The 22,077-nt window shown below is 53.1% G+C and overlaps 1 protein-coding gene across 1 annotated transcript; it reads right to left on the reverse strand.

Annotated features, from left to right (window-relative positions):
- Nucleotides 1-13,156: 13,156 nt before the first annotated feature.
- On the reverse strand, nt 13,157-16,521 carry LOC113407582 (SLAM family member 9-like). Its single transcript, XM_026656223.1, has 4 exons — nt 16,401-16,521; nt 14,554-14,919; nt 13,650-13,916; nt 13,157-13,293 (listed from the first exon to the last, which is right to left on the reverse strand). The coding sequence occupies exons 1-4, from the start codon at nt 16,456-16,458 to the stop codon at nt 13,157-13,159; spliced, it is 828 nt and encodes a 275-aa protein (XP_026512008.1). The 5' UTR covers nt 16,459-16,521.
- Nucleotides 16,522-22,077: the final 5,556 nt, after the last annotated feature.

Raw genomic sequence — 22,077 nt, forward strand, 5'->3', positions numbered from 1 at the left:
CATAGGACTGGAAGGGACCTTGAGAGGTCATCTAGTCCAGTCCCCTGCTCTCATGGAGTTTTCAGATACTCATGGAGTAGCAAGAGGATTAGGCATTGTGCTTTACCCACACTGGCTTCACGGGCGGCTGTGGGGTCCGTCGGCCCCGCCTTGCTACACCTGGCTGGCGTCAGGCTTGGAGCGAGGGGAGAGCCCGGCTCAGATGAAGGCTGATTGGGGAGGAGAGCGGCTGAGCCTTCCAGAGCCTCCCTAGGGAAAGGCAGGAGAGTTGTGGGACCATGTTGGGATCTATGTCAGCCGTAAATGACCTGCCCCTGTTGCTGAGTTAGTCTGCTGCAAGTGGTGCCCTGCCTGAAGGGGGCGACTGCTTGGGAATCGACCTTTTGTTTCCTTACGCCTGACTGCGGACCTAGTGCTGACTTGTCCAGAGCCTAGAAACAACCTGACCGAAGCTGCCTAGCGCTTATTGATTTCAATGGGGGTTAGGCACCTAAATGCCTATGAGGATCTGGGCCTTAGGGGCTACTTGGAGTGAGTAGCCCTCAGGTGAAGGGGTTAAAAAAAAAAAAAAACTGTTTTTCTTCCCCCCAAGTGCAAAAGAAGTGTCTGCAAACAAGTGGCGGAAAATCTGGGAGGTTTTTTTTATGTCCACATAAATAAAAAAAGGCCTGTTGGCTGGATTGTTCACACCTGTGCTGACGCCAGGTATGAGAAATGTTAGTCCAAAAGGCAACAGGACAAGAGATGGAAAAGGCTGAAGAGGAGGGTTTGTGCTGAAGGGTAGCATTGCTCCAATGTACCTGCTGTTTATGGTACACAGTGCTGCAAGGGAGGCTAGGAACGTCTATTCTATATGGAGATTAACTGTAACAAATCTATGGCAACGTAGGACTTCACAGAGGTCACCATGCTGCATCAGGTGGTTGTTTGGAATTTCAGAGTGATAGAACTCAGAGCCACTGCTCCAGGCTTCTACAGTGTGAGCTCAGAGTGAATTTCCTTTAGCAGCTACCAGTATCGGGTCTATGACCCACAGTGGAGCAGTTCTGATTCCACCCACCAGAGGGCAGGGGTGCAGCTGCATGCTAGCCGGTTCTTGATGTTATGATGCTAGTCAGGAAATTCGCAATGTGCAGCAATTCAAAGCCTTCCTGGAGCTTGCAGAGTATGTGACATGTAGAAGGGAACGAGGCAGCCCGAACTAGTAAACGGCCGGGAAAAAAAATGTAAATTCCACATACAGAGCATGGCTATTTCACCTTCCAAAAATAGCCGGGCTGCTGACTTTAAGATGCCAGTTTTAAACTGAAGGTGAAGAATGTAAACTTTCCTTCACAGGCCTGTATGGTTTTGTGTCCCAAGCCAAGAACCCATGGAAACCAGGGGCGAGGTACTTATAATGAAACTTTAAATAAAATTCGTTTTAAAAAAGTACGCATTCCTGTGGACACTTGAAATCCATACAGCCTGGAACAAAACGCTCTTTATAGCTGTTATTCCTCAGCTGCCTTTAAACCGTTTAAAGTTCTTTTAACTATATATGGTAAACGAACATGCCAAACAGTGGGTGCGCCTTGTCTGAAACGCCTGCCTTCTTGCCTGGGGGAGTGAAAAATCAAGAGGCTTCTCAAATAAAGGGTCTGCTTCTCCTTTACCCTGCACCAGTGCCAACTCAGTGTAAGAGACAGCTGTGCGGGAAGTGCTTTCTGTTTCACGAGAAATCCTGCCATTTTGAATTTTTTTCCCCCCATTCCAGAACAAAAACAAAACAATTCAAAAATTTCCCATGAAACAAAATTTGGAGGGTGGCGGGCGGGGCGGGGGGGGGGACTATTTTGGGTAGATCACAATGTTTCACTCGGATTTCAGCTTTTTCAAAATGTTATAGTCTGTGGTCTAAAGTCAAACGATTGGACAATCATTTTGAAATGGAACCTCGGGACATTCGGCTCCAGAAGGAGTGAAATGGAACATTCCGACCTTAGCGGAATGCGCCATTATGATTTCGTTTCTGAAATGAAATGGTCAAAATTGACACGTTCCCAACAAACATTTTGATTTGGATGAAACAGCATTTTCCGAAGGAAAAACATTCCACTCGAAAGCTTCCCAGCAGCTCTAGTGACAGACACTGCCATTCTGAGCACTTGATATCCACTTGGCGTTGGGGTAAGTGCTATACAAAGGTGCAGGGTACCAGGGAATTGGGCCCAAAGTCTCCAAGACCGACATGTTTAATGTTCAGTGTGCCTTACAAAGAGTAAGAAAGCAGGTAATGAACGGGAGAAAGCTACTAAATTAAACTGAAACGAAAACCACTGTATTCTCCATCCATCCTTCACTGCTGGTTTGGTGTCAGTGCTGATATAAAAGGCCTCGGAATGGATTACAGAAACCTGCCTTCATCTTGGTTTCTGTGTGAATTCTGAGGCTATGTCTTCACCCTTCATGAGATCTTTCTATGTCCTGAATTTAGAACCGGGATGCTTCCAGGGACTATACATTCCTCAGATCTCACAGAGAAACAAAGGTGTCCTGATCAAGCCAATATGGTCAAGGGCAGGGTGTGCGTGTTTGGTCAATAGGTACTGGGGATCTATGGTTCACGCACACAATCTAATGGACCGCAGCAAATGCTGAGAACTAGAAATCTCAATATCTGGGTGGGCTAAGTATCATACGGTGTATGCAGAATGTAATGCTACTGTACTTTGTCCTAGAGCATGCACAGCTGTGTAAGTGTCCAGTAGTCCTCTTACATACAGAAATCTGCAGAGTATAGACGCCAGTCCTGTGTATGGCTCTCTTGTACATTGCAAGTGGCTTCTGAATAAGTTGTGTTAGTGAGGAGTCCTTGTTTTACCCCCCCTTTTATAAGGATAGATGCCTTGTTTGCCTTCACAAATGGTTCAGTCTTCCACTTGCCCAGCTGTCTAGCACTTCCACTGCCGCTTTGTGTTCTCCAGGCCGGACTGAGCGAAGCCGATGCCAGAGGTGTTTTCCAAAATCTTCAAGTGTAATGGTCCCAAACTCTAACCGATGGCTTCACCTGGCAGTCTGTCACTGTGCTGCCTCCGAACAAACGTTAAGAAAGTATTTTGCCCCAGAACGACGCTAAATCTTCTCTGCGTGAATATTACGCCATGATTCGTATTCTTTGAACTAAAATGTTTATTGCGGCAACAGATTCACCAAACTGTCACTCCGCTGCTTTTACTGTCTATTGCTTTTGCCGGGCATTTAGAAGTCTGGCACTTCCGCTAAGATTTCAGCTGCCTCACCACTTTATGCTTCATAATATCATCTTTTACCTCTCTTGCCATTTCATAATAATAAAAGAGTATGAAACTAAGAGGCTGTATCTGTAATTTCTGGGGACCACTCTCCCCTGGCTGGGTGTAACTATGGAATTCAAGTGTGTGGAGACATCAAAACAAAAATCTACTGGTTTTCTTTATGGCTGTTTTCTAGTTGTCTACTTTCCCATCCGAGGGGGCCCAATCGCTCAAACTGTTGTGGGTTTATTTCCGTCATGTCTGATATCATTATAACTAGACTTGGCTGCAACAAAGGAATTTTCATCCTGCTGAAGATGCCAAGGTTTAGGGGGAAATTTCATCCTAAATTGGAGTAAAAAAATCTCAATTTTTTTCATGGGACAGAAAGTCTAAAATAACCAAAATGGAAATTTGTTTTGGCTTGCTGGCTGCCTTCCTTGTCCATTTCACTTTTTCCCTGCAGGGGGACCATGAAATTGACAAGACCCTTCTCCATGAGCTTTCAGGGTTCCAGCATTTGGATTTTTTCCAACGGAAAAATTGAATTTTTTCAGCCAAATTGAAATTTTCCCACAGACAATTTTGATTTTTGCACAAAGGGCCTATTTGGTTGGGAAACTGCAGCCCAGAACTAACCGTAACATCACATTCTCTCAGATCCTTTGACTTTGTGACATTCCCACAGAACGGGCATCACGTCAAATGCCAGCAGTCCGTCTTTAAGAACATAAGAACGGCCACACTGGGTCAGACCAATAGCCCACCTAGCCCAGTATCCTGTCTTCCAACAGTGGTCAGTGCCAAATGATTCAGAGAGAATGAAGAGAACAGGGTAATTAAATCAAGTGATCCATCCCCTGTTGTCCAGTCCCAGCTTCTAGGAGTCAGACATTTAGGGACCCCCAGAGCACGGGGTTGCATCCCTGACCATCTTGGCTAATAGCCATTGATGGATCTATCCTTCAGAACTTATTCTTTTTTGAACCCAGTTATACTTTTGGCCTTCACAACATCCCCAGGCAGTGAGTTCCACAGGCTGAGTGTGTGTTGTGTGCAGAAGTCCTACCTTTGGTTTGTTTTAAACCAGCTGCCTATTAATATCATAGGATGAGCCTTAGTTCATGTGTTTGAATAAGGAAGTGTTATTTATTCCTTCACCTCTCTCTCCACACCGTTCAGAGTTTTGTAGACCTCAATCATATCCCCCCACCTTTAGTCATCTCTTTTCTAAGCTGAACAGTCCCAGTGTTTTTAAATCTCTCCTCCTAAGGAAGCAGTTCCCTGCTCCTAATTAATTTTTGTTGCCCTTCTCTGTACTTTTCCCAATTCTAATCTATCTTTTTTGAGATGGGGCGACCAGAACTGCCCTGCGGTATTCAAGGTGTGGGCGTACCATGGTTTTAGATAGAGGCATGGTGATGTTTTCTGTCTTTGCATTTGAAGGAGAAGGAAGGAAGGTTGGTAAAGCATTTGGAAGATGTAAATCTGCACCGTGCGCTTGATTCTGCATCTCCCTGCACCTGCTGCGGTAATTGACACAAGCACAGAGTGGAGGTAAAATGCTGCCCGATCAGGATGGTAGCATCTTGCACTGCGCTCTGGAGTAAATGGCTGTATAAGCTGCAAGAGAATGGAGAGCCAGGGCCACAAAGCGTTAAGTATTATTATTCATAGTGTATCCTCTTGGTCTAGATTGAGCTCTTCGAGGTAAGGGGTCTGTCCTTTGTTTTTCACCAGGTCTGTTGTATGCTTGCAGTGGTCTATTGCCCTGTGTTCGCAGCTGGTATAGACCAGCATAGCTCCACTGATATCAGCAAAGCTGCCAGCCCAGGATCTGTTCCATCATGCCATCTTCTCTTTCGATCGTGGTGACTGGATCTGTTCCAGGCTTCACTCACCGCAAGAGCGCCTCTTTCCCGGCCTGGCCTTGCGTAGCGGCTTTCTTTCTGTATGGCTCCCTCTGCCGATGGTCACTCCATCAGCGCGGCGCTCTCTCTCAGCCCTCCGGCTAGGTCGCTATATGATCCCCCCTTCCAGGGGATCAGAGTCTCACCAGGCACTGCCAACAACCCAGCAGCACTTCCCAGTGGCTGGTAGGGGAATCCCGGCCCTCCCTCTACACTGGGTTCCAACCCAGGGACCCCATAACCAGCAGCCAGGGTCTGCACTGTCCCCCTCCTTGCTGCTGTTACCTGGGTTTCTTCCTACCCTGCCTTCTCAGGCTCTCTTTCCCCACAACTCCTGTGGGGTTGACGCTCCTTCCAGGGCGTATTCTCCCCCCTGGCTTTCCTCCTCCCCACTTCCCTGCTGCTAGAGAGCAACATGCAGCCTCTCTCCCGGCTCCTACAAAACTCTTCACACAAATCTGACATCAGGAATCATAACATTCAAAAACCAGGGGGAGAACACTTCAACCTCTCTAACCACTCAGTGAGAGACTTGAAGGTGGCAATTTTGCAACAAAAAAAACTTCAAACACAGACTCCAAAGAGAGACTGCTGAACTTGAATTAATACGCAAATTAGATACAATTAACTTAGGTTTGAACAGAGACTGGGAATGGTTGGGTCATTACACTAATTGAATCTATTTCCCCATGTTAAGTTATCCTCACACCTTCTATGGGTCATCTCGATTATCACTTCAAAAGTTTTTTTTCTCCTGCTGATGATCGCTCATCTCAATTGATTGGCCTCTTACAATTGGTATGCGCACTTCCACCTTCTCATGTTCTCTGTATGTATAAATATCTTCTGTCTGTGTGTTCCATTCTATGCATCTGATGAAGTGGGCTGTAGCCCACGAACGCTTATGCTCGAATAAATGTGTTAGTCTCTAAGGTGCCACAAGTACTCCTGTTCTTTTTGCGGATACAGACTAACACAGCTGCTACTCTGAAATCTTCCCTTTCTATTCCTTACCCAGCTTCTCCCCCTGCTGGCTTCCCTCAGCAATTATTTATAAATCCCCGGGCCTCCCTTCAGGTGCCTCTGGGAAAGCGAATTGGCCTCTTGGGGCCACCGTAACCCTTTCACGGCTAGTGTGGGGTGATCGCCTTTGGCACTAGTGCAGGGGTGGATTAGCCACTGGGCCAACGGGGCCTGTCCCCAGAGGGCGGGGCCTGGAGAAATGGGCGCCCCCGCGCCCTGACCCCACTCCCCAGCAGGAGCACTGGGACCCCTGGCTGCGGCCCCGGGACTGGAGCAGCTCTATCTCCCTGCCGTGGCTTCTGGGCTGGGGGAGCTCTCACACCCCACTGCAGCCCCAGGGCCGTGGGGAGACAGAACTTCTCTGGTCTTGGAGCCGCAGTGGGGAAGGGAGCAGAAAGGAAACAGGTTGTGGGGCCACAGTGGGGAGGGGAGAAAGGGGTGGAGCATGGAGGGAAGGGGGCAGGGGAAGGGGCAACAGGGTGGGGCCGTGGGCTGGGCTGCAAGGGGAAGGGGCAAAATGGGGGTGGAGCAGAGCAGCGATTGGGAGGCCCCCCCCCCCACTTGCTCTGGCCCAGGGCCCCCCCCCGAAACCTTAAACCATCTCTGCTAGTTAGTGTCACAAATAAAGTTGTTTTTTAAACAAAATGCCAGCTCTGTTTTCCCAGTCCCTTGTCTTGCGAGACAGGCTCCCCACCATACAAACTTCCAAGCTGCCAGGCTATGAAAAACAGAGAGAGTTTTCCTTGAAACCCCGTGGGCACAGACACACCTTTGTGCATCAGTTCAGAGAGCTTTGGCAGGGTGACACGCTCCTCAGCCAATGGGTAAACAGTCTGGGGAAGAGACAGAATTTCATTTACGTTCATTAAAAAAAAAAGAAAAATCTAGAGGCTATTACACACATGTGCTTTTGACACTTCATCCTATTGGCAGCCCAAATGTAACTTTATTCAGATCTCCGAACCTCTCAATCTAACCATGCCACATATTCATGCTTCTTCCCGAGAAGTTTCCTTTGCAAAGCCCATATATTTTGTCTCAATTCTCAGTCCGTCTAAGCCTGTGTATTCCCTCTGCATTCTGCAGAGGTTCCTGTTGGATGTTTGGCCCTGTGGCCAAAATTTCTGGTTTAAAAAGGCTCTAAAATCCACAGGCAGACTTCGGTTTTTCTGACGGAGTACAGTCGAGGAAATCAGCACTGATTCAATAGAGGGAAAATGAAAGACTCCAGTAAGCAGCCAGGGGTATGTAATCCTGACTCACTCCTCAACCATTTCCTGGACAATGGGACTGAGCGTAATCAAAGGAAAGCCAGTGACTGGGTCATTTTGACAAGCGGTTCTGGACACACAGCTCCCCTGACATGAGCAGACGGCACATAGAATGTTACCTTGACCCACTCCGTTACTATGGGGACTCTGCTGAAAGGACAGCCCTGCTGCCGAACTCCAGCTCCGGCCCAGGCTCCCGGCAGCTCCGGCACCTGCACTCCTGATGCTGGAGCTCCTCAGAGAGCAGATGCTGCAGTCCTGCCCACCAGGTTGATGCTCCGCATCAGAGGGCCTGGGCACCTGTTACAGCATCCAGGGGAGGTGCTGAAGGGGCTGGCAAAGGGGGAGTGCAGGGGAGTTACTATGTACACGTGAACGGCAAGCAAGCTCATGAAGTTGCCAAAATGCCAGTTAGATTTTAAGCAGACATCTAACAAACGAGATTTGGCAGTTGGATAAGTGTTGTAGCCAATATTGTGATGGAATTTAACTAGGATCATAACTTTTTAATGGAGTCCAGGGGAGGGTTAGGTTACTATGGGGGGTTTAGTACCTCATCAGTCCCCTTAAGGTAACCCCCCACCTCTCTACACCTACATCCATTTTCTAAACCCACCCCCCCAGTAGTCAGCACAGTGTGGCCCAATGGCCAGAGTCCATCTACTGCCTCTTCCCGAGTGGGGTAGCACAGCCTAGCAGCCAGAGTCCATTCAATGTGCCCCAGAGTCCACCTAATTCCCCTTCCCCTAGTGGGATAGCCCAGCCTAGCAGCCAGAGTCAATACAGCCACCTTTGGAGGCAGGGTAGGGTGGCCTAGTGGCCAGTGCTTGGAGGCCATCACAAGGGGGTGGTGGCCCTCAGTAGGGGGGCCTGGGCCCACCCAACTCCACTGGGCCCCAAGCCAGGGCCCTAACAGTGGCAGAGCAGTCCACCACAGGGTCAGCAGGGAATCCCACCAAAACATATTGCCCTCACAAGGGTGGGAGGTACAACTCCCTCACCAGGTCACTTCCTACCAGCTGTCCTGCAGCAGTAGTCGGTATCAGGGTCTCCAGGCTCCTCAGCCCCAGACACTCCCAGGGGCTCCGGTAGCATCAAGCCTCTGGTCCAGGTTTCAGCTCTCACAGGTGAAGGCTGTGACAGCTCCTGGGCTGGGCTGGGCTGGGCTGTGACAGCTCCTGGGCTGGGCTGTGACAGCTCCTGGGCTGGGCTGGGCTGGGCTGGGCTGGGCTGGGCTGGGCTGGGCTGGGCCCCCTCCCAAGTGTCCTTCCTCCCCCACAGTCAGCCCTGACTGAGCAGGCTTTTATACCTGACTTCCAGGTGGAGCATGCCCAGCAGAGCCTGGGGGCGGGGCTTCCTCTGCTAGGAGGGAAGGATTAACCCCCTCCTTACCAGTGCGGGGCCGATCCGCCCCCTCACAGTTACTAATTGTAATGATGGGTTCTTTTCAGGTCAGCTTTTACCTCCAATCAACAGCTTATTAATTTACCCAAGACACATATGTATGTATTCAACAGTTTATAGATCAAGTTGAGGGACACCAGACTTGTACTGCACACACCAATACACTCTTGCAAGCAGTTGTCATAGATTTGGGTCGAGGCTCAGCTGTTAGACCAGACAACAATGCAAATCACTATGGTATTTTTATTACATTTACTTATGATCCTCAGTTCGTTAGGACCTCTAACACTTCTCACGCTTCCAGTCCTTCTCCCAGGAGTAAGGAAGTATTTGTGTTAAGAGCGTGTTCCCTGCTATTTGAATGGCTTGGTCTGAAAGGGACAGGTTTAAACTATCAAAAGCAATTAAGTTAATGCTTAAAATCACTCTTAGGCCAATTTGCTTGGGCTTACAAAGGAGAGCATGCGAACAGCACCAGTTAGCTAAGATCTAATACGAGGTGTCACTGAGAAGCGTAGAGCCAGCCAAAGACCCTATTCAGTGGTTTGAGCATTGGCCTGCTAAACCCAGGGTTGTGAGTTCAATCCTTGAGGGGGCCATTTAGGGATCTGGAGCAAAAATCTGTCTGGGGATTGGTCCTGCTTTGAGCAGGGGGTTGGACTAGATACCTCCTGAGGTCCCTTCCAACCCTGAGATTCTATGATTCTAAGTGTGTAACAGGGGAAGGCTGGTCACCATCCTGGCCTGAGTGTGCAGGGCTCATCACTTCTGGAATTGTGCAGCTCGTTCGTGGGTTCTGTCAACTCTGAGGTCCACACGGTGGCGGCCCTAGGTTTATAGACCCTGTTTCTGGATGTGCTGGAAGAGGCCAAACCTCTGATTTCTATTGGGTATTGGCCAGCGCCGGTATATTCAGATTTCAGCTCCCTGAGTTTCTCTGCTGCTTCCGTCGGTATCCAGTAGATGGCATCGGTGTAAGACAAACTTCTTTTTCCTCATAGGGTTTAATTGATTCATTTCACGGACAGTATGTCAGTATTAGCCCTGGCTGTTAATGGGAATCTCCCCGTTTTAAGCAATTTCTCTCAATATTCCAAAGTTATACTCCGACTAGGTGCTTAGGTCTTTCAATCCTCGATGGCCCAGGAAAATCTTGGTGGATTTTGTTTAGCCTTTTTAAATGTTTGTATTTTTGTTCAGAAGATTCGGGTAAATGATCCCTTCTTGGAGTTATTTGCCGGCCCTTACAACACACAGGCCCCTTGTCCCTGCTGGATTTGAACGCACCGGCAATCTAAATCAGCGCAGACTTATCACGGCCCTGGTCAGTGACCCCCCTAGAAGAATTTCTTCCTTCTTCAAGTGTCTTTGATCAGGGCAGGGCGGGGTCACTCACAGGGTTGCCTGGTTCCACTGAGAGTGCACAGAGGGCTGAGAGGAGCAATACATTACTGATTGGGCAGTGCTCAGTTACTGTGGGAATGGGAGCCAGATAAAGACGACAGACAGTCAGGCCGGGGCCCAGCCCAGCCATAAAGATGAACTGGCTTCTCTTTTATCTTCACTTTTCCCCTCTGACACCAGCCCAGAAAGCAATGGGCCCATAGAGCCGAAGGCTCCTTGCCGCCCCTGGTTATTGGTGATGTCACAGAACAGTGCATCCTGGGACAGCTGCAGTGTGAACCAGAGAGTCCCCAGGGGACTTCGGAGGAGAACAAAGGAATGATATTAAAAAAATGAGTCAAGCTTTAAAACGGTCCCCACGCTAGCCTGGCACAGAAACTGCACTCTCCTCTTTCTTTGGTGCTTATCTGGACCCCATTAGAGTATTATCTGAGCACCTCACAGCCCTTCTGTGGGGGAGGGCAGTGCTGTTATCCCCATTGTATGGATGCAGAACAGAAGCACAGAGAGGCTAAGTGACTTGCCCAGGGTCACAGAGGAAGTCAGTAGCAGAGCAGAGGTTTGACTGAGAACCTGAAGAGGCCCAGGCCAACACCGGCTTCTCCTTCCTTCCTGACTAATTTCATTCCTATTTTACAGATGGGGAAGCTGAGGCACAGAGCCCTGCCATAGGTCACTGAGCACCAGCGGAGTCAAGGCTAAAAGCCAGGTTTGCTGAGCACAGGCTGGCCCATGCCGCCTCCTCTGCTTTGCACTGTGTATTTAACAAGCAGATTGTGCACCCTGCTTCCCTGGCTCTGCGGCGCCAAGTGTCTGCAGCAATTAACCACACGCCCCGAAAAAGCCGGCTCAGCAGCAAGACGGTCAGTCATTAATTCTGGTTCCCAGAAGCTCTTTAATGAGAAAACCTTGAGCAGCAAATCCAGACAAGACCGTCTGGAAGCACGAGTTCAGCATTGCGCGGAACAAGCAGGCAGCGGGCCCCTGAGTGCAAACACTCCCTGAGGCTGGATTTCAAAGCCCGGTCCCCGCACAGCGCCTGCAGGCGGTGAAAGCTGACTGAAGAGTTCGTTAACGCTTAGAAAGGCTGGGTCCAAGCAGCACAAAAATCTGACCTGCCCTCCAGTTTCACTTTGCTTCACTGTGGGTCAGATTCACACAGGCCTTTAAAAGTCCGGTCGGCAGTGCAGCAGGGCTAAGGCAGGCTCCCTACCTGCCCGTCTCTGCGCGGCTCCCGGGAAGCTGCCAGCATCTCCCTCTTGCTCCAAGGTGTAGTGGCAGCCATGCTGCCCCTGCCCAGACCGCCAGCTCTGCAGCTCCCATTGGCCATGGTTCCTGGCCAATGGGAGCTGCAAGAGTGGCGCCTGCAGACAGGGGCAGCACGTGGAGCCATCTGGCAGGACCTCTGCCTAGGAGCCGGAGAGAGATGCCGGCAGCTTCCCGGGAGCTGCCTGAGGTAAGCACCGCCCGGAGCCTGCACCCCGAACCCCCTCCTGAGCCCCAACACCCTTTCTCAGCTCAGAACCCCCCCACACCCAAACTCCCTCCCAGAGCCCGCACCCCCTCCTGCACCCCAACCCCCTGCCCCAGGTCTGAGCCCCCTCCCACACTCTCAACCCCTCCGCCTCAGCCCAGAGCCTTCTCCTGCACCCAAACCCCTCATCCCCAGCCCTGCCCCAGAGCCCGAATCCCCAGCCGGAGTCCTCATCTCCTCCTGCACCCCAACCCCATACCCCAGCCAGAGCCCCCTTCCTCATCCTGAACTCCGGAGCCTGCACTCTCCACCCCAGAGCCTATACCCCCTCCCACACACCCCAACCCCCTGCCCCAGCCTGGAGCCCCCTCCCACACTCTGAACCCTTCGACCCCAACCCCCAGCCCGGAGGCCTCTCCTCCACCCCAAACCCCTCATCTCCAGCCCCTCCCCAGAGCCCACCCGCCTAACCAGAGCCCTCACCCCCTCTCACACCCCAACTCCCTGTCCCTGTCCAAGCCCGGTGAAAATGAGCGGGTGAGCGAGGGTGGGGGAGAGCAAGCGACGGAGGGAGGGGGGATGGAGTGAGTGTGGGCGGGGCCTCAGGAAAGGGGCGGGGCAAGAGTGTTTGATTTTCTGGGAATAGAAATTTGGCAGCCCTACGCATGGGCAGAGCTAGGCGCCCAAGGAAGGGCTTTTCAGAAGTCCACAAGCTGAGCAGACCAGGAGTGAAATGCAGAGGAAAGGGGAGGGGTTTAGGGCCCAGATTCACAGCTCCGATTGATCTTGGCCTTCCACCCCGCAGGGACGGCTGGCACTAGGTGCCTCTCTCCAGCTGGGACCCTCAGCCATGAACCCTCGCCTGGAGATGGGGACCTGAGCCAGCTCAGCCATTTCTCAGATAAAACCAGAGTGAGAGCACGAGTCCCTAGTCCCCATCGCCTAGAGGTCAGGGCATTCAGCTGGGATGTGGAAGACGTGGGGTCAAATCCCTGTGCAGCCTGATTCAGAGCAGGACTTGAACCCAGATCTCCCACGTCCCCGCGGAAGGCCCTGTGCACCAGGCTGTTTGGGAGGGTGTCTCTCAGTCACTCCTATCACAGCTGTTCCACTTCTATACATAACTCCATGGTCACTGGGCCAGAGAGAGACTCCGATCCTGGAGACGCCCCCCCGCCCTGTGCCCCAGAACAGCCGGGCGGAGGATCAGGGATTGCTACACATTTGGCCAAGTCTAGCGCAATAGAGTCGCTGCTGCTCCTGTTTCCTGAGGGGGAGGGAAATGGAGGCTTTTGCAGTTGGCGATGGAGCATTCTCGTTCATTAGCCGGCCCACGTGGGAAACTCCAGTGGGGGGGGAGGGGGATTGACAGCCCCAGTGGAAGCTCCTCTCCTCTCAGGGCCGTCTCTGCTCCCTCGCGGCGAGGACGTGCACCGTGAGGATCCCGGCCAGCAGGGTTCCCAGCACCCCCAGCACAAGGATCCCCTTGGCGCGGCAGTAGGACAGCGCTGGGGTCTGGGGCAGGGCAGGACCTGAAGGAATAAATCAATGTTTAGGGGGTTCACACCATCTGGAAACCCAAATCTGCACCGGGTGCCGGGAGCTCCGATTCCGAAGACCCCAGTGAGCTGGGATGCAAACACCCAGCTGTTCCCTTTGGGCCAGACCCTCGGTGCCCCCCAGCCCCCCAGTGACAGACCTTCCTGCCCAGCGCCATGGTGGGGTGTAGGAATTGGGGAGTAGCCCCTTAAAAAGCCTGCGAGCCCACTGGTGGTGCTCACTGTTCCCGAGAACCCAGCCAGAGCAGCAGGGGAGGTGTACAAGCCAGGCCCGCACAGGCTGTTCCCTGCTGCATATGCTCGAGGGGGAGGGATGGAGCGAGCGTCACCTTCACAGGCCACCTTGGGGGAGGCGCTGGCTGAGCTGTGGCTGACGGGGTTTGTGGCCATGCAGGTGACGGGCGAGTCCTCATCCCCCAGTCTGTGCTGGACCAGCAGGGATACCTCAGTGGAGAGAACGGCGCCTCCTGCTGGGCGTGTCCAGGTGTATTTGAGGTGCCTGGGCCTCTCCCCGATGCTGCAGGTGAAGGTCACGTTGCAGGTGCCGTTCCCAGCCATCACAGGGTGGACCCTGATCTCCGGCTCCGACAGTCGCTCTGGGGCCCGGACGGGGGCGGGAAATACAAAATAACATTGTACAGAGGCTGCCGTGGTGAGAACCCGCTGCAGGCCATAGGTGCCTACTTCCCTTCTGCCCAGTAGATGCTCGACCCCCCCCTCCCCCCCCGGCCCTGCCCCTGCCCCTGCCCCTGCCCCGCCCTCCAGGGCCGGCTCCAGATTTTCTCCCGCCCCAAGCGGCTAAAAAAAAAAGAAGAAGAAAACGAGCGGCGGCACTTCGGCAGCAGCTCAAACAGGAAGAGAGGAAGTGAAGGACCCGCCACCGAAGTGCCGCTGCAGACCTGGACGTGCCGCCCCAATACTGGACGGAGTGCCGCCCCTTTGAATTGGCCACCCCAAGCACCTGCTTCCTACGCTGGTGCCTGGAGCCGGCCCTGCCGCCCTCACCCCACCCCCATTCCACTCCTTCCCCAAAGTCCCCGCCCCACCCCGCCTTTTCCCACCTCAGCCCCGCCCCCTTCCCACCCCCCATTCCACACACACACCCCGACACCGAATGGTCTGGTTGCATCATTAAAAGCTTCCTGTGAAGTCCGCAACTTATTTGAAGTCCACATTATGGCCTCCCACTCCCTGCGCCTGCCCCTCCCCCCATGCACACCCTCAGACACTCACCGTAGATGGACAGGGGATAGTCACAGCTGTATTGATTGTTTGCAATTAGAGTTTGCACTACTTCGTATTCGCCCTCATCTGCCATCGTCAGGTTGCTGATCTCCAGCGAATAGGTCCGGCCATAGAGTCTCAGTCGCCCTCTGTATCGCTCGTCCTCCACAGCGAGACGAGGCAGGGCTCCGGGCGCCCCCGGTGTGACGACAGCAAGAGGCACCGTTCTGCCTGAGGCTTCGTCCTGGCGAGGGCTGGGTGCGGACCACCTGATGCTCTTGAACATCTCCTCGTAATCAAGCGGGAGGACGACTGATTCTCCCAGAATCCCATTCACCCATTTGGGCAAACATTGTGAGGTAGCAGGACTTGTGTCTGACAACACAGAATAAAAGGGTCCAGGAAACAGACCAAGCCCAGCCACCCCCGCCCCTGCACTGCGACTCCCTCCAGTCACGGAATGCGAATTACAAAAGCCCTTCGCTAGCACCTCACTGGCTTGAGCCCCTGGGCCCCTTACGCCCATCCGTGAATTCTCGGGCCTGTCTTAGACGGGAGGTCAGACAAGGGTCTCTTCTGGCCTTGGAACCTCTGAATCAAGCCACATGGCATGCTGTAGATAGGAGGGAAATACAGTCCTGTCCCTTTAAAATTTCTCCTCTCCTGTGGGTGGGTGGGGAAATTTCCTTTCACACAGGAACTCAGTGTTACCCAATGGCATTCATCATGCAGGACTGCGGGAATTTTTAAAGGGCCAGTGATAAATTATATCCAAGTGGGGAAACTGAGGCACAGAGTGGTGCAGTGACCTGCACAGGGTCACTGGCAGAGTCGGGAACAGGAGGGGAGGGTTCTGGGGCCGTGAAGCCAGGCTGCGGGTTTCATCCCTTGGCCACCTGTTCCTTGCTCTCCCTGCTGCCTCTGCTGGGGCGGGGAGTGGGGGGGGGGGGGGGTGCTGAGATTACAGCAACGCTGGGGTTGTAAAGGGAGAGAACCCAGCTCTCCTGTTGGCCAGCTCTGGGCTCTCACTGCTGCGCCCTCCTGCCTCTCCCTGAGGGTCGTTGGCTTGTTTAACAATGTGGCCGTGACCCCCCAAAACCTCAGTTCTTTTCATGGAGGCAGCAGCTCCGGTGAGTACCCCAAGGTGGCTGAGGCTCACTGCCTGGCAAACCACCTTCTTGGGAACAAACACCCCACAGGGCGAAGGAGAGAACCTCCAGCGGGGACGGCACAGGGGGTGGGGGGAGCAGAGAAGACGCCAGCCAGGAACGAAGGCCGAGAGTAGGCACCGGGTCTCTCCGGCATTCCCTCTGCCTGGGCAACGTGTGGGTCAGGGATGCAGGATCAGACCCTCGTGTTGGCTGGGCTCAGACTGCACCGGATCCCTGGGGGCAGAGAGACCCCCCAGCCCGGCCCAGCTCCTGGGCCTGGCCCCTCTTTTGTTCCCATCCTCTCCCAAGATCAGGGCTGCCCAGAGGATTCAGGGGGCCTGGGGTCTTCGGCAGCGGGGGTCCTTCCGCTCCGGGTCTCCGGGGCACTTCGGCGGTGGGTCCCGGAGCGAGTGAAGGACCCGCCGCCAAACTGCCGCCGAAGACCCGGAAGGAATCCTCGCCGCCGAATTGCCTCCAAAGACCCGGAGCGGAAGAAGCTCCGGGTCTTCGCTCCGGGTGTGTTCGGCGGCACTGAAGGCCCTGCCGCCGAAGACCCACTGAAAACTCTTGTGGGGGCCCCTGCAGGGCCCAGGGCCTGCTGGGGCAAATTGCCCCACTTGCCCCCCCCTCTTGGCGGCCCTGCCCAAGATTCACCCTTTCATTTCTAGCCCCCCGCTGGGGTGGATACAGCCCCGCATAACTTACCCCTGGGCTGGGAAACCAGCAGGAGGAAAAGAAGGAAGGAACGGGGAGTTCCTGCCATCCTGGCGGGCTGCAGAACAGGAGCAGTCAGTGCCCGTGGAGTGATGGGTCAGAGACTGGGACGGTCGGGGCGGCCGGGTCTGGGTGCCGGGGAGATTCTGGGATCACCTCACTGAGCAGCGAGGGCTCTGCGAGGCTAAACACAACGTCAGCAGCTTGAAGCTTCCTTTTCACCAGCCGATCAACCTTGCGACAGGCACAGGATGAGATAACCCCCTCCCCCCCCTCCGATCTCCCCTGCCCTTCTCCCTCCCAGTCGCTCGCACACAGGCTCAGCCCGACTCTGACACCCCCAAGCCATGGGGCGCCCTTGGAGAGATGCAGCCTAAGTCGTCCTTTCCTAGCCCCTTCCCAGCTACACCTTGCTGGGATGATTGATCGTGTGCATTGCAACAGTGCCCGGGAGCCCGAATCACTGAGCAGGGCCCCGCTGTGCTAGGGGCTGTACAGACACATGACCCTGTCCAACATTCCTCTCCCCGGTTGGTGTTTACACTCCAGATAGGCCGGCAGTTCTTGTGCCCCCTCTTGCATGACAGCCTGAGGCTGCTGGGGTGGGGGGTGAGACCTGGGGACTCCTCACACCAGGAGACCAACCCCCATGTGTGAAAGCAACTCCCAACCTCACTCAGTGACATGGATGGCACAGGGCAGGGGTCATGCTGCCAGCCAGGGACCTGATCCCACCCAGGGGAGGGGTTTAGCCGCCCCCAACTCTCCCCGCAGGGCAGATCCAGATTCTGCAGAAGCTACATTTCCACTCATCCTGTTTAAGGCTGTGAGGCGGGTTGAGTTCTTTCTCGCCTGGAACTGACCCTTCTGTAATTGCATTGGCTACTCTGCAGGGTTTGCCTGGCTCTCTTTGCTATAGTTCTCCACCCTTCCCACTACTCTTCACAGAGCAAGCGCCAGTTAGTCAATCTCACCTGGGTGGGAGGTGGGGTCCAGGATTAAGGGACAGTCCCAGGAAGGGGCCTGGTCTATACCCCTTTTTTGTCCTGGTGTAAAGATGTCGGCTAGAGGGGTGATTTTTTCAAACAGATCTAGTTACACCGGTACAACCCCTAGTGTGGACACAGTTTGACTGGGATAAAAGGGCCTTATCCCCACATGGCTCATTCCCCTTCCCATATGGGAATAGCTATAGCGGGATAAACACCGTCATACCCATATGCCTCCACTCTAGGGGATTTGCACAGCTTTGCCTTCCCCGGGAGAGTGACAGCAGCCAGGTCTGGCTCACAGCCGCGCTCACGCTGGGCAGCGTACGTTCTGGCACTGATAAGGCATCTCAGCCCAGGAACTGACACAGCAAGATACAGGAAAGGAGATAAGCGACTCTAGCTAGACAGCACCCGATGCTGTATCCCCCTGCAGCCCGCGGTGTAGCAGTGGCAAAAGGAATTGATTCCCTGCAGATTCTCCAGCAATTGACACACACCGGCCAGTGTCCTCACCGACTGGGGCCTTTCCAATTGCTCCATCCACAGACTCAGTTTGGTGGGTGGCTCCGGCTCTTAATTCCAGTCTTGGCGTTCTCCCCAGCGCTGCAGTTTCATGTGGTGTTCGGGTCACAGCGTGACTAGATAATCTCTGATAGCTGCTTAGGGTGTGGGGGATGCAACATACAGAAACAGAGACACGGATGTAAAAGGAAATTACCACAGATTCTCACATCCTGACACTGCCCGGGTGTCTGAGATGGGATACTGATCTAGACACAAAACTTTGTTCAGGACGACTCGCAGCTCACCCGCTGTGAAACCCCGTAGTGAGCGAAAAACCCCAAGGAGCCATTATAGAGACAGAGACAATTTAAAGTTCTGGTGAAACTTACAAAAAACTCCAAAGCTTGAAAGTCTGGAAATTCCCAATTAAGCCCTCAATTCCCTTAACTCTGCCCTTCTCACCCTTCCATCTTCCCTTCCTTGCAGGTAGGGTATCAGAAATGTGCTCCAGAGCCCATATAGTTGTTCACACAGCTATGAGTTGCTCTGCCCCCGCACTGACCACTGCTCTTTCCATAGAATCGTGTGATGACTTGATCTGGGCCTGATAAGTTTGTCCAAGGAGATTTTCATAGATGCAGATTGTAAGGCCAGAAGGGACCGTTAGATCATCTAATGTGACCTCCTGTATAACACAGGCCATAAAAGTGATGTGCCAGCTCTGGATGTAATGGTCCTCGGAGAACTAGCTGGCACATGGGACTATGAGGCCAGTCCTGCCAAATGCAGAGAATTGTGAATGACATCAGCCCAATTAAGGAAAACTGAGCTAAACCCAAATTCTCTTAGGGCTAGTCTACACTACAGAGGTTTTGCTGCTATAGCTGTACGGGGGAAGTCCCCAAGTGGAGACGTAGCTTCTACCAGCTAAAGGAGTTCTTTTGGCAATACAGTTACATGACATACACGATATCAGCGTGGGTATAAGCTGTGTCTACACTGGCAGAGCATTTCAGTGTGATTTTTTTTCATTTTTCTAGCCACCCTAGTTATGTCGGCAAAATTTTGTAGCATAGACCTGGCCTTAACCCTGCCATAAGAGATAGAGCAGGGGTCTCAAACTCAATTTACCTCAGGGCCAGTGCCAGTCCTCAAATCCTCCCAGCGGGCCAATAACATCACTGTTCAGAAAAGAAAACGTTTATATTGTATTTTTTATTTCAAATTTCTTAGAAATAATAAAACTGTCATACAACTTTATACAATTCTTCACCTGCCAGAGAGTTTTTAGTGTTTGCCAGACACCTGTTAGTTGATGTTTGGCCTCAGTGACTGAGCAGTTGAAACCTTCAGGATTGCAGCAAGGTCTGCATCAGATAGTTGTGTTCGGTATTTTGACTTGTTTATATTCATTGTGGAAAAAAAGTGACGCTGCCTCCATGGCTGACTCTGCCCGGCAACTAATGATGCTGCCTCCATGGCTGACTCTGCCCAGCGACTAGTGATGGTATCTCTGTCCCTCTCCCCCAGCCAATGGGAGCTGCAGGGGGCGGTGACTGCAGCAGACATTGCCAGCAGCGTGTCTGCCTGCGTCTCTCCTCCGCGGGCCACAGTGGGGAGGTTCTCGAGCTGCAGATGGTCCACGGGCCGGGACTTTGAGACCCCTGAGATAGAGCCACACCACCCTATCAAAAGCCTTTTCAGTATCTGAGTTTGTTGACAGGCAACTTGACAGCTCATTAGTCCAACAGGATGGCTTGCTGGAGTAAAAGTATGTACACGTGTCCCTATCTTCAGGATCAGGGCCATAGAATGGTTTTAGACTAGTGTAACTCTATAGGCTTCCCCAGAATCATTCCTGATTTACGCCAGTCTGAGAGAGAGGAGGCATAAATAGCCCCCTGTAAGGTGCGTGAGTCATTTACGTTTTTCCCGCCAATGTGCCTTACTTTGCATGTGTTGACGCTGAATTTCCTTTGCCCTCGCGTTGCCTGTTCAGACCTGCTGGACCGTGTGCCGCAGGCCCCGCACGACTAGTGGGGATTCTATAACTGCAGTGAGGGGGCGGGGCTGTGCTTTGGAGCTGGAAGATCTGGGCTCTAGCCCTGCTGTCTGTGCGTGGGGAGAGCCAGGAAGGCCTGGATGGCTCCAGGTTTGGTACTGTGCTATTATCCCTCAGCATCTGCAGTGGACCTACCAGGAGAGAGCCCATGAATCCCATCACATAGAACCCGGGCACTTTCCAGAGAGCTCAGCACCTGGTCCCCCTGCCCGGGAGAGATGGGGACGTGCAGGAGAGAAGCTGTTTCCAGCATGCTGGCTAGAGAGGGTTTAAAGAGAACAGGAGGAAAGGGGCAGGGGTCTCCCACTTCCTGAGGCACAGCAGAGAGACGGGGTGTTTAAGACACAGGGCCTGATGCTGACTGCAGATTAGGGTACAAAAACCCAGGACATCTGGGACGATGCTGAGCCCACAAAACTGGCCAGCTGCCATGTACACTGAGCACCTGGGCAGATACATCAGAAAAGGGATGATCCTGGGAGAGCCTGGACAGGTGGCAGCCCTATCGCAGGCACTGGTGTCAATCCAGAGCCGCCCTCTGGGTTCACTGGAGTGACTCCAGATTGAAACCAGTGTTCCTGCGAGCAGCAGCTCAGCTATTGCCCTTCACGGGTGATGTTCAATCCTCCTGACCCACAGCTCTCCCAGACCCTGGGCTGGCCCCCAGCTCTGCTGACCTCTCGCCATCTGTTGGCTTAAAGTAATAATTAATACATTGACGTTCTGGGGAAATGGGAGAAAGAATGGCCCAGAACAGACCCCTGATTTTGGCCTGACCATCAGAAAGAAATGCGCCCCTCAGCCTGCTGAGTTTGTGCTACCTGAAATATGCCCGTCAGCGTACAAGGTCTGCGTTAATTGTAGAACCACATCCCGAGACAAAAAGTCTGTTCTAAAGTGACAAGATTACGGTAACAGGGCGGGACTCACCCCCGCAGCGCCTCCTGCTGGTTCCTAGGAATTAGCTCTGTTTCCAGCTCCGGAGCACCCTCTGCAGGCCAATGTCCCGCTTGCCGCTGGCCCCCCGTGTCCTTCCCAGACCCCAGTGCCCTTTTCCCTGGGGTGCTGCCCCTCCGGGCAATACGCCACAGATCTGGGTCTCCCCTCCCCAGGGAACCCTATGGGTTACTGCCAGTCACCATCTAGCCCCCTTTCACTGGGGCCGACTGCAGTCTGTATAAGCCAGTCATCATAGGCAAGGCAGGTTTTGACCTGCTGCCGTTCCCTGCAACCCAGTACCTCCAGGGGCCTTGTACAAAGCCCTGTAGCCTGGGGAGTTGCTGGCCTGGAGCTCCCCAGTTCCTCTGGCCTTTCCCCAGCCGTGCTCCACTCCAGTACCCTTTAGCACTCAGGCAGCTAGGTCCATCTCCCTCCTCAGCTAGAGGGGGACTGCCTGCTCTTGGCCCACTGCCCTCTTATAAGGGCCAGCTGGGCCCTTATTAAGCCAGCTACAGCTGTGGCTGCTTTCCCAATCAGCCCAGCTTCCATGCTGCAGCCCTCTCCAGGGCTGCTTGTACCCTTCCAGGGCCGGAGCGGGGTGATCACCCCGCTACAATTACCATCAAAGACAGCTGCTGTTACAACGGTTTCCCCTGAACTCAGGAAAAAGATCGGTTAACCCCCCACTCTAGCATTTTTATCTTGCTTGTTTTCTTTTCCTCTGTAACGAGTGGTATGGACAGGTTTGTTGGAGCCTGTCATGCCCCAGTGATTTGAGAATGGTTATGTTAAAGAATGAATAGATAATAAAATATAGATGTGATGAGGAAATTGCTAAGTGAAATAGGGTGTGATTGCGGCTGTATGTTTGGATGGCGCCAGCCTTAGAATCATAATAAACGACACCACATCCGGAGGAAGAAAAATAACTACCCTCCGACAGGACCGCTTGGCCGAAGAAAGCGCTGGGCGATAACCCGGAGGGTACACCGGAATCCACCCCCAACCGCCCCAAGGACAGGGAGAACCAAAGAGCAAGATACCAACAAACTGTCATTGCTGTGCCATCTGCGTGATTGACTATCACTTCAAACGTGAGACCAGCATGACGAGGCCAACCCCATAGACTTGTATGAGGATGGATCCCTATAAAGACAGACCCTGAAGACTG

The sequence above is a fragment of the Terrapene carolina genome, unplaced genomic scaffold (genome assembly GCF_002925995.2).
Source record: "Terrapene carolina triunguis isolate 2854851 unplaced genomic scaffold, T_m_triunguis-2.0 Scaffold227, whole genome shotgun sequence".
Lineage (NCBI taxonomy): Eukaryota > Metazoa > Chordata > Testudines > Emydidae > Terrapene > Terrapene triunguis.

Excerpts from the sequence above, each read along its gene's own strand:
- LOC113407582 (XM_026656223.1), bottom strand. The coding sequence starts at position 16,458 with ATGGCAGGAACTCCCCGTTCCTTCCTTCTTTTCCTCCTGCTGGTTTCC. Across the intron at positions 14,920-16,400 it reads GCTGGTTTCCCAGCCCAGGG|ACACAAGTCCTGCTACCTCA; the intron begins GTAAGTTATGCG and ends CTGTGTTGTCAG. Across the intron at positions 13,917-14,553 it reads CTATCCCCTGTCCATCTACG|AGCGACTGTCGGAGCCGGAG; the intron begins GTGAGTGTCTGA and ends TCCGGGCCCCAG.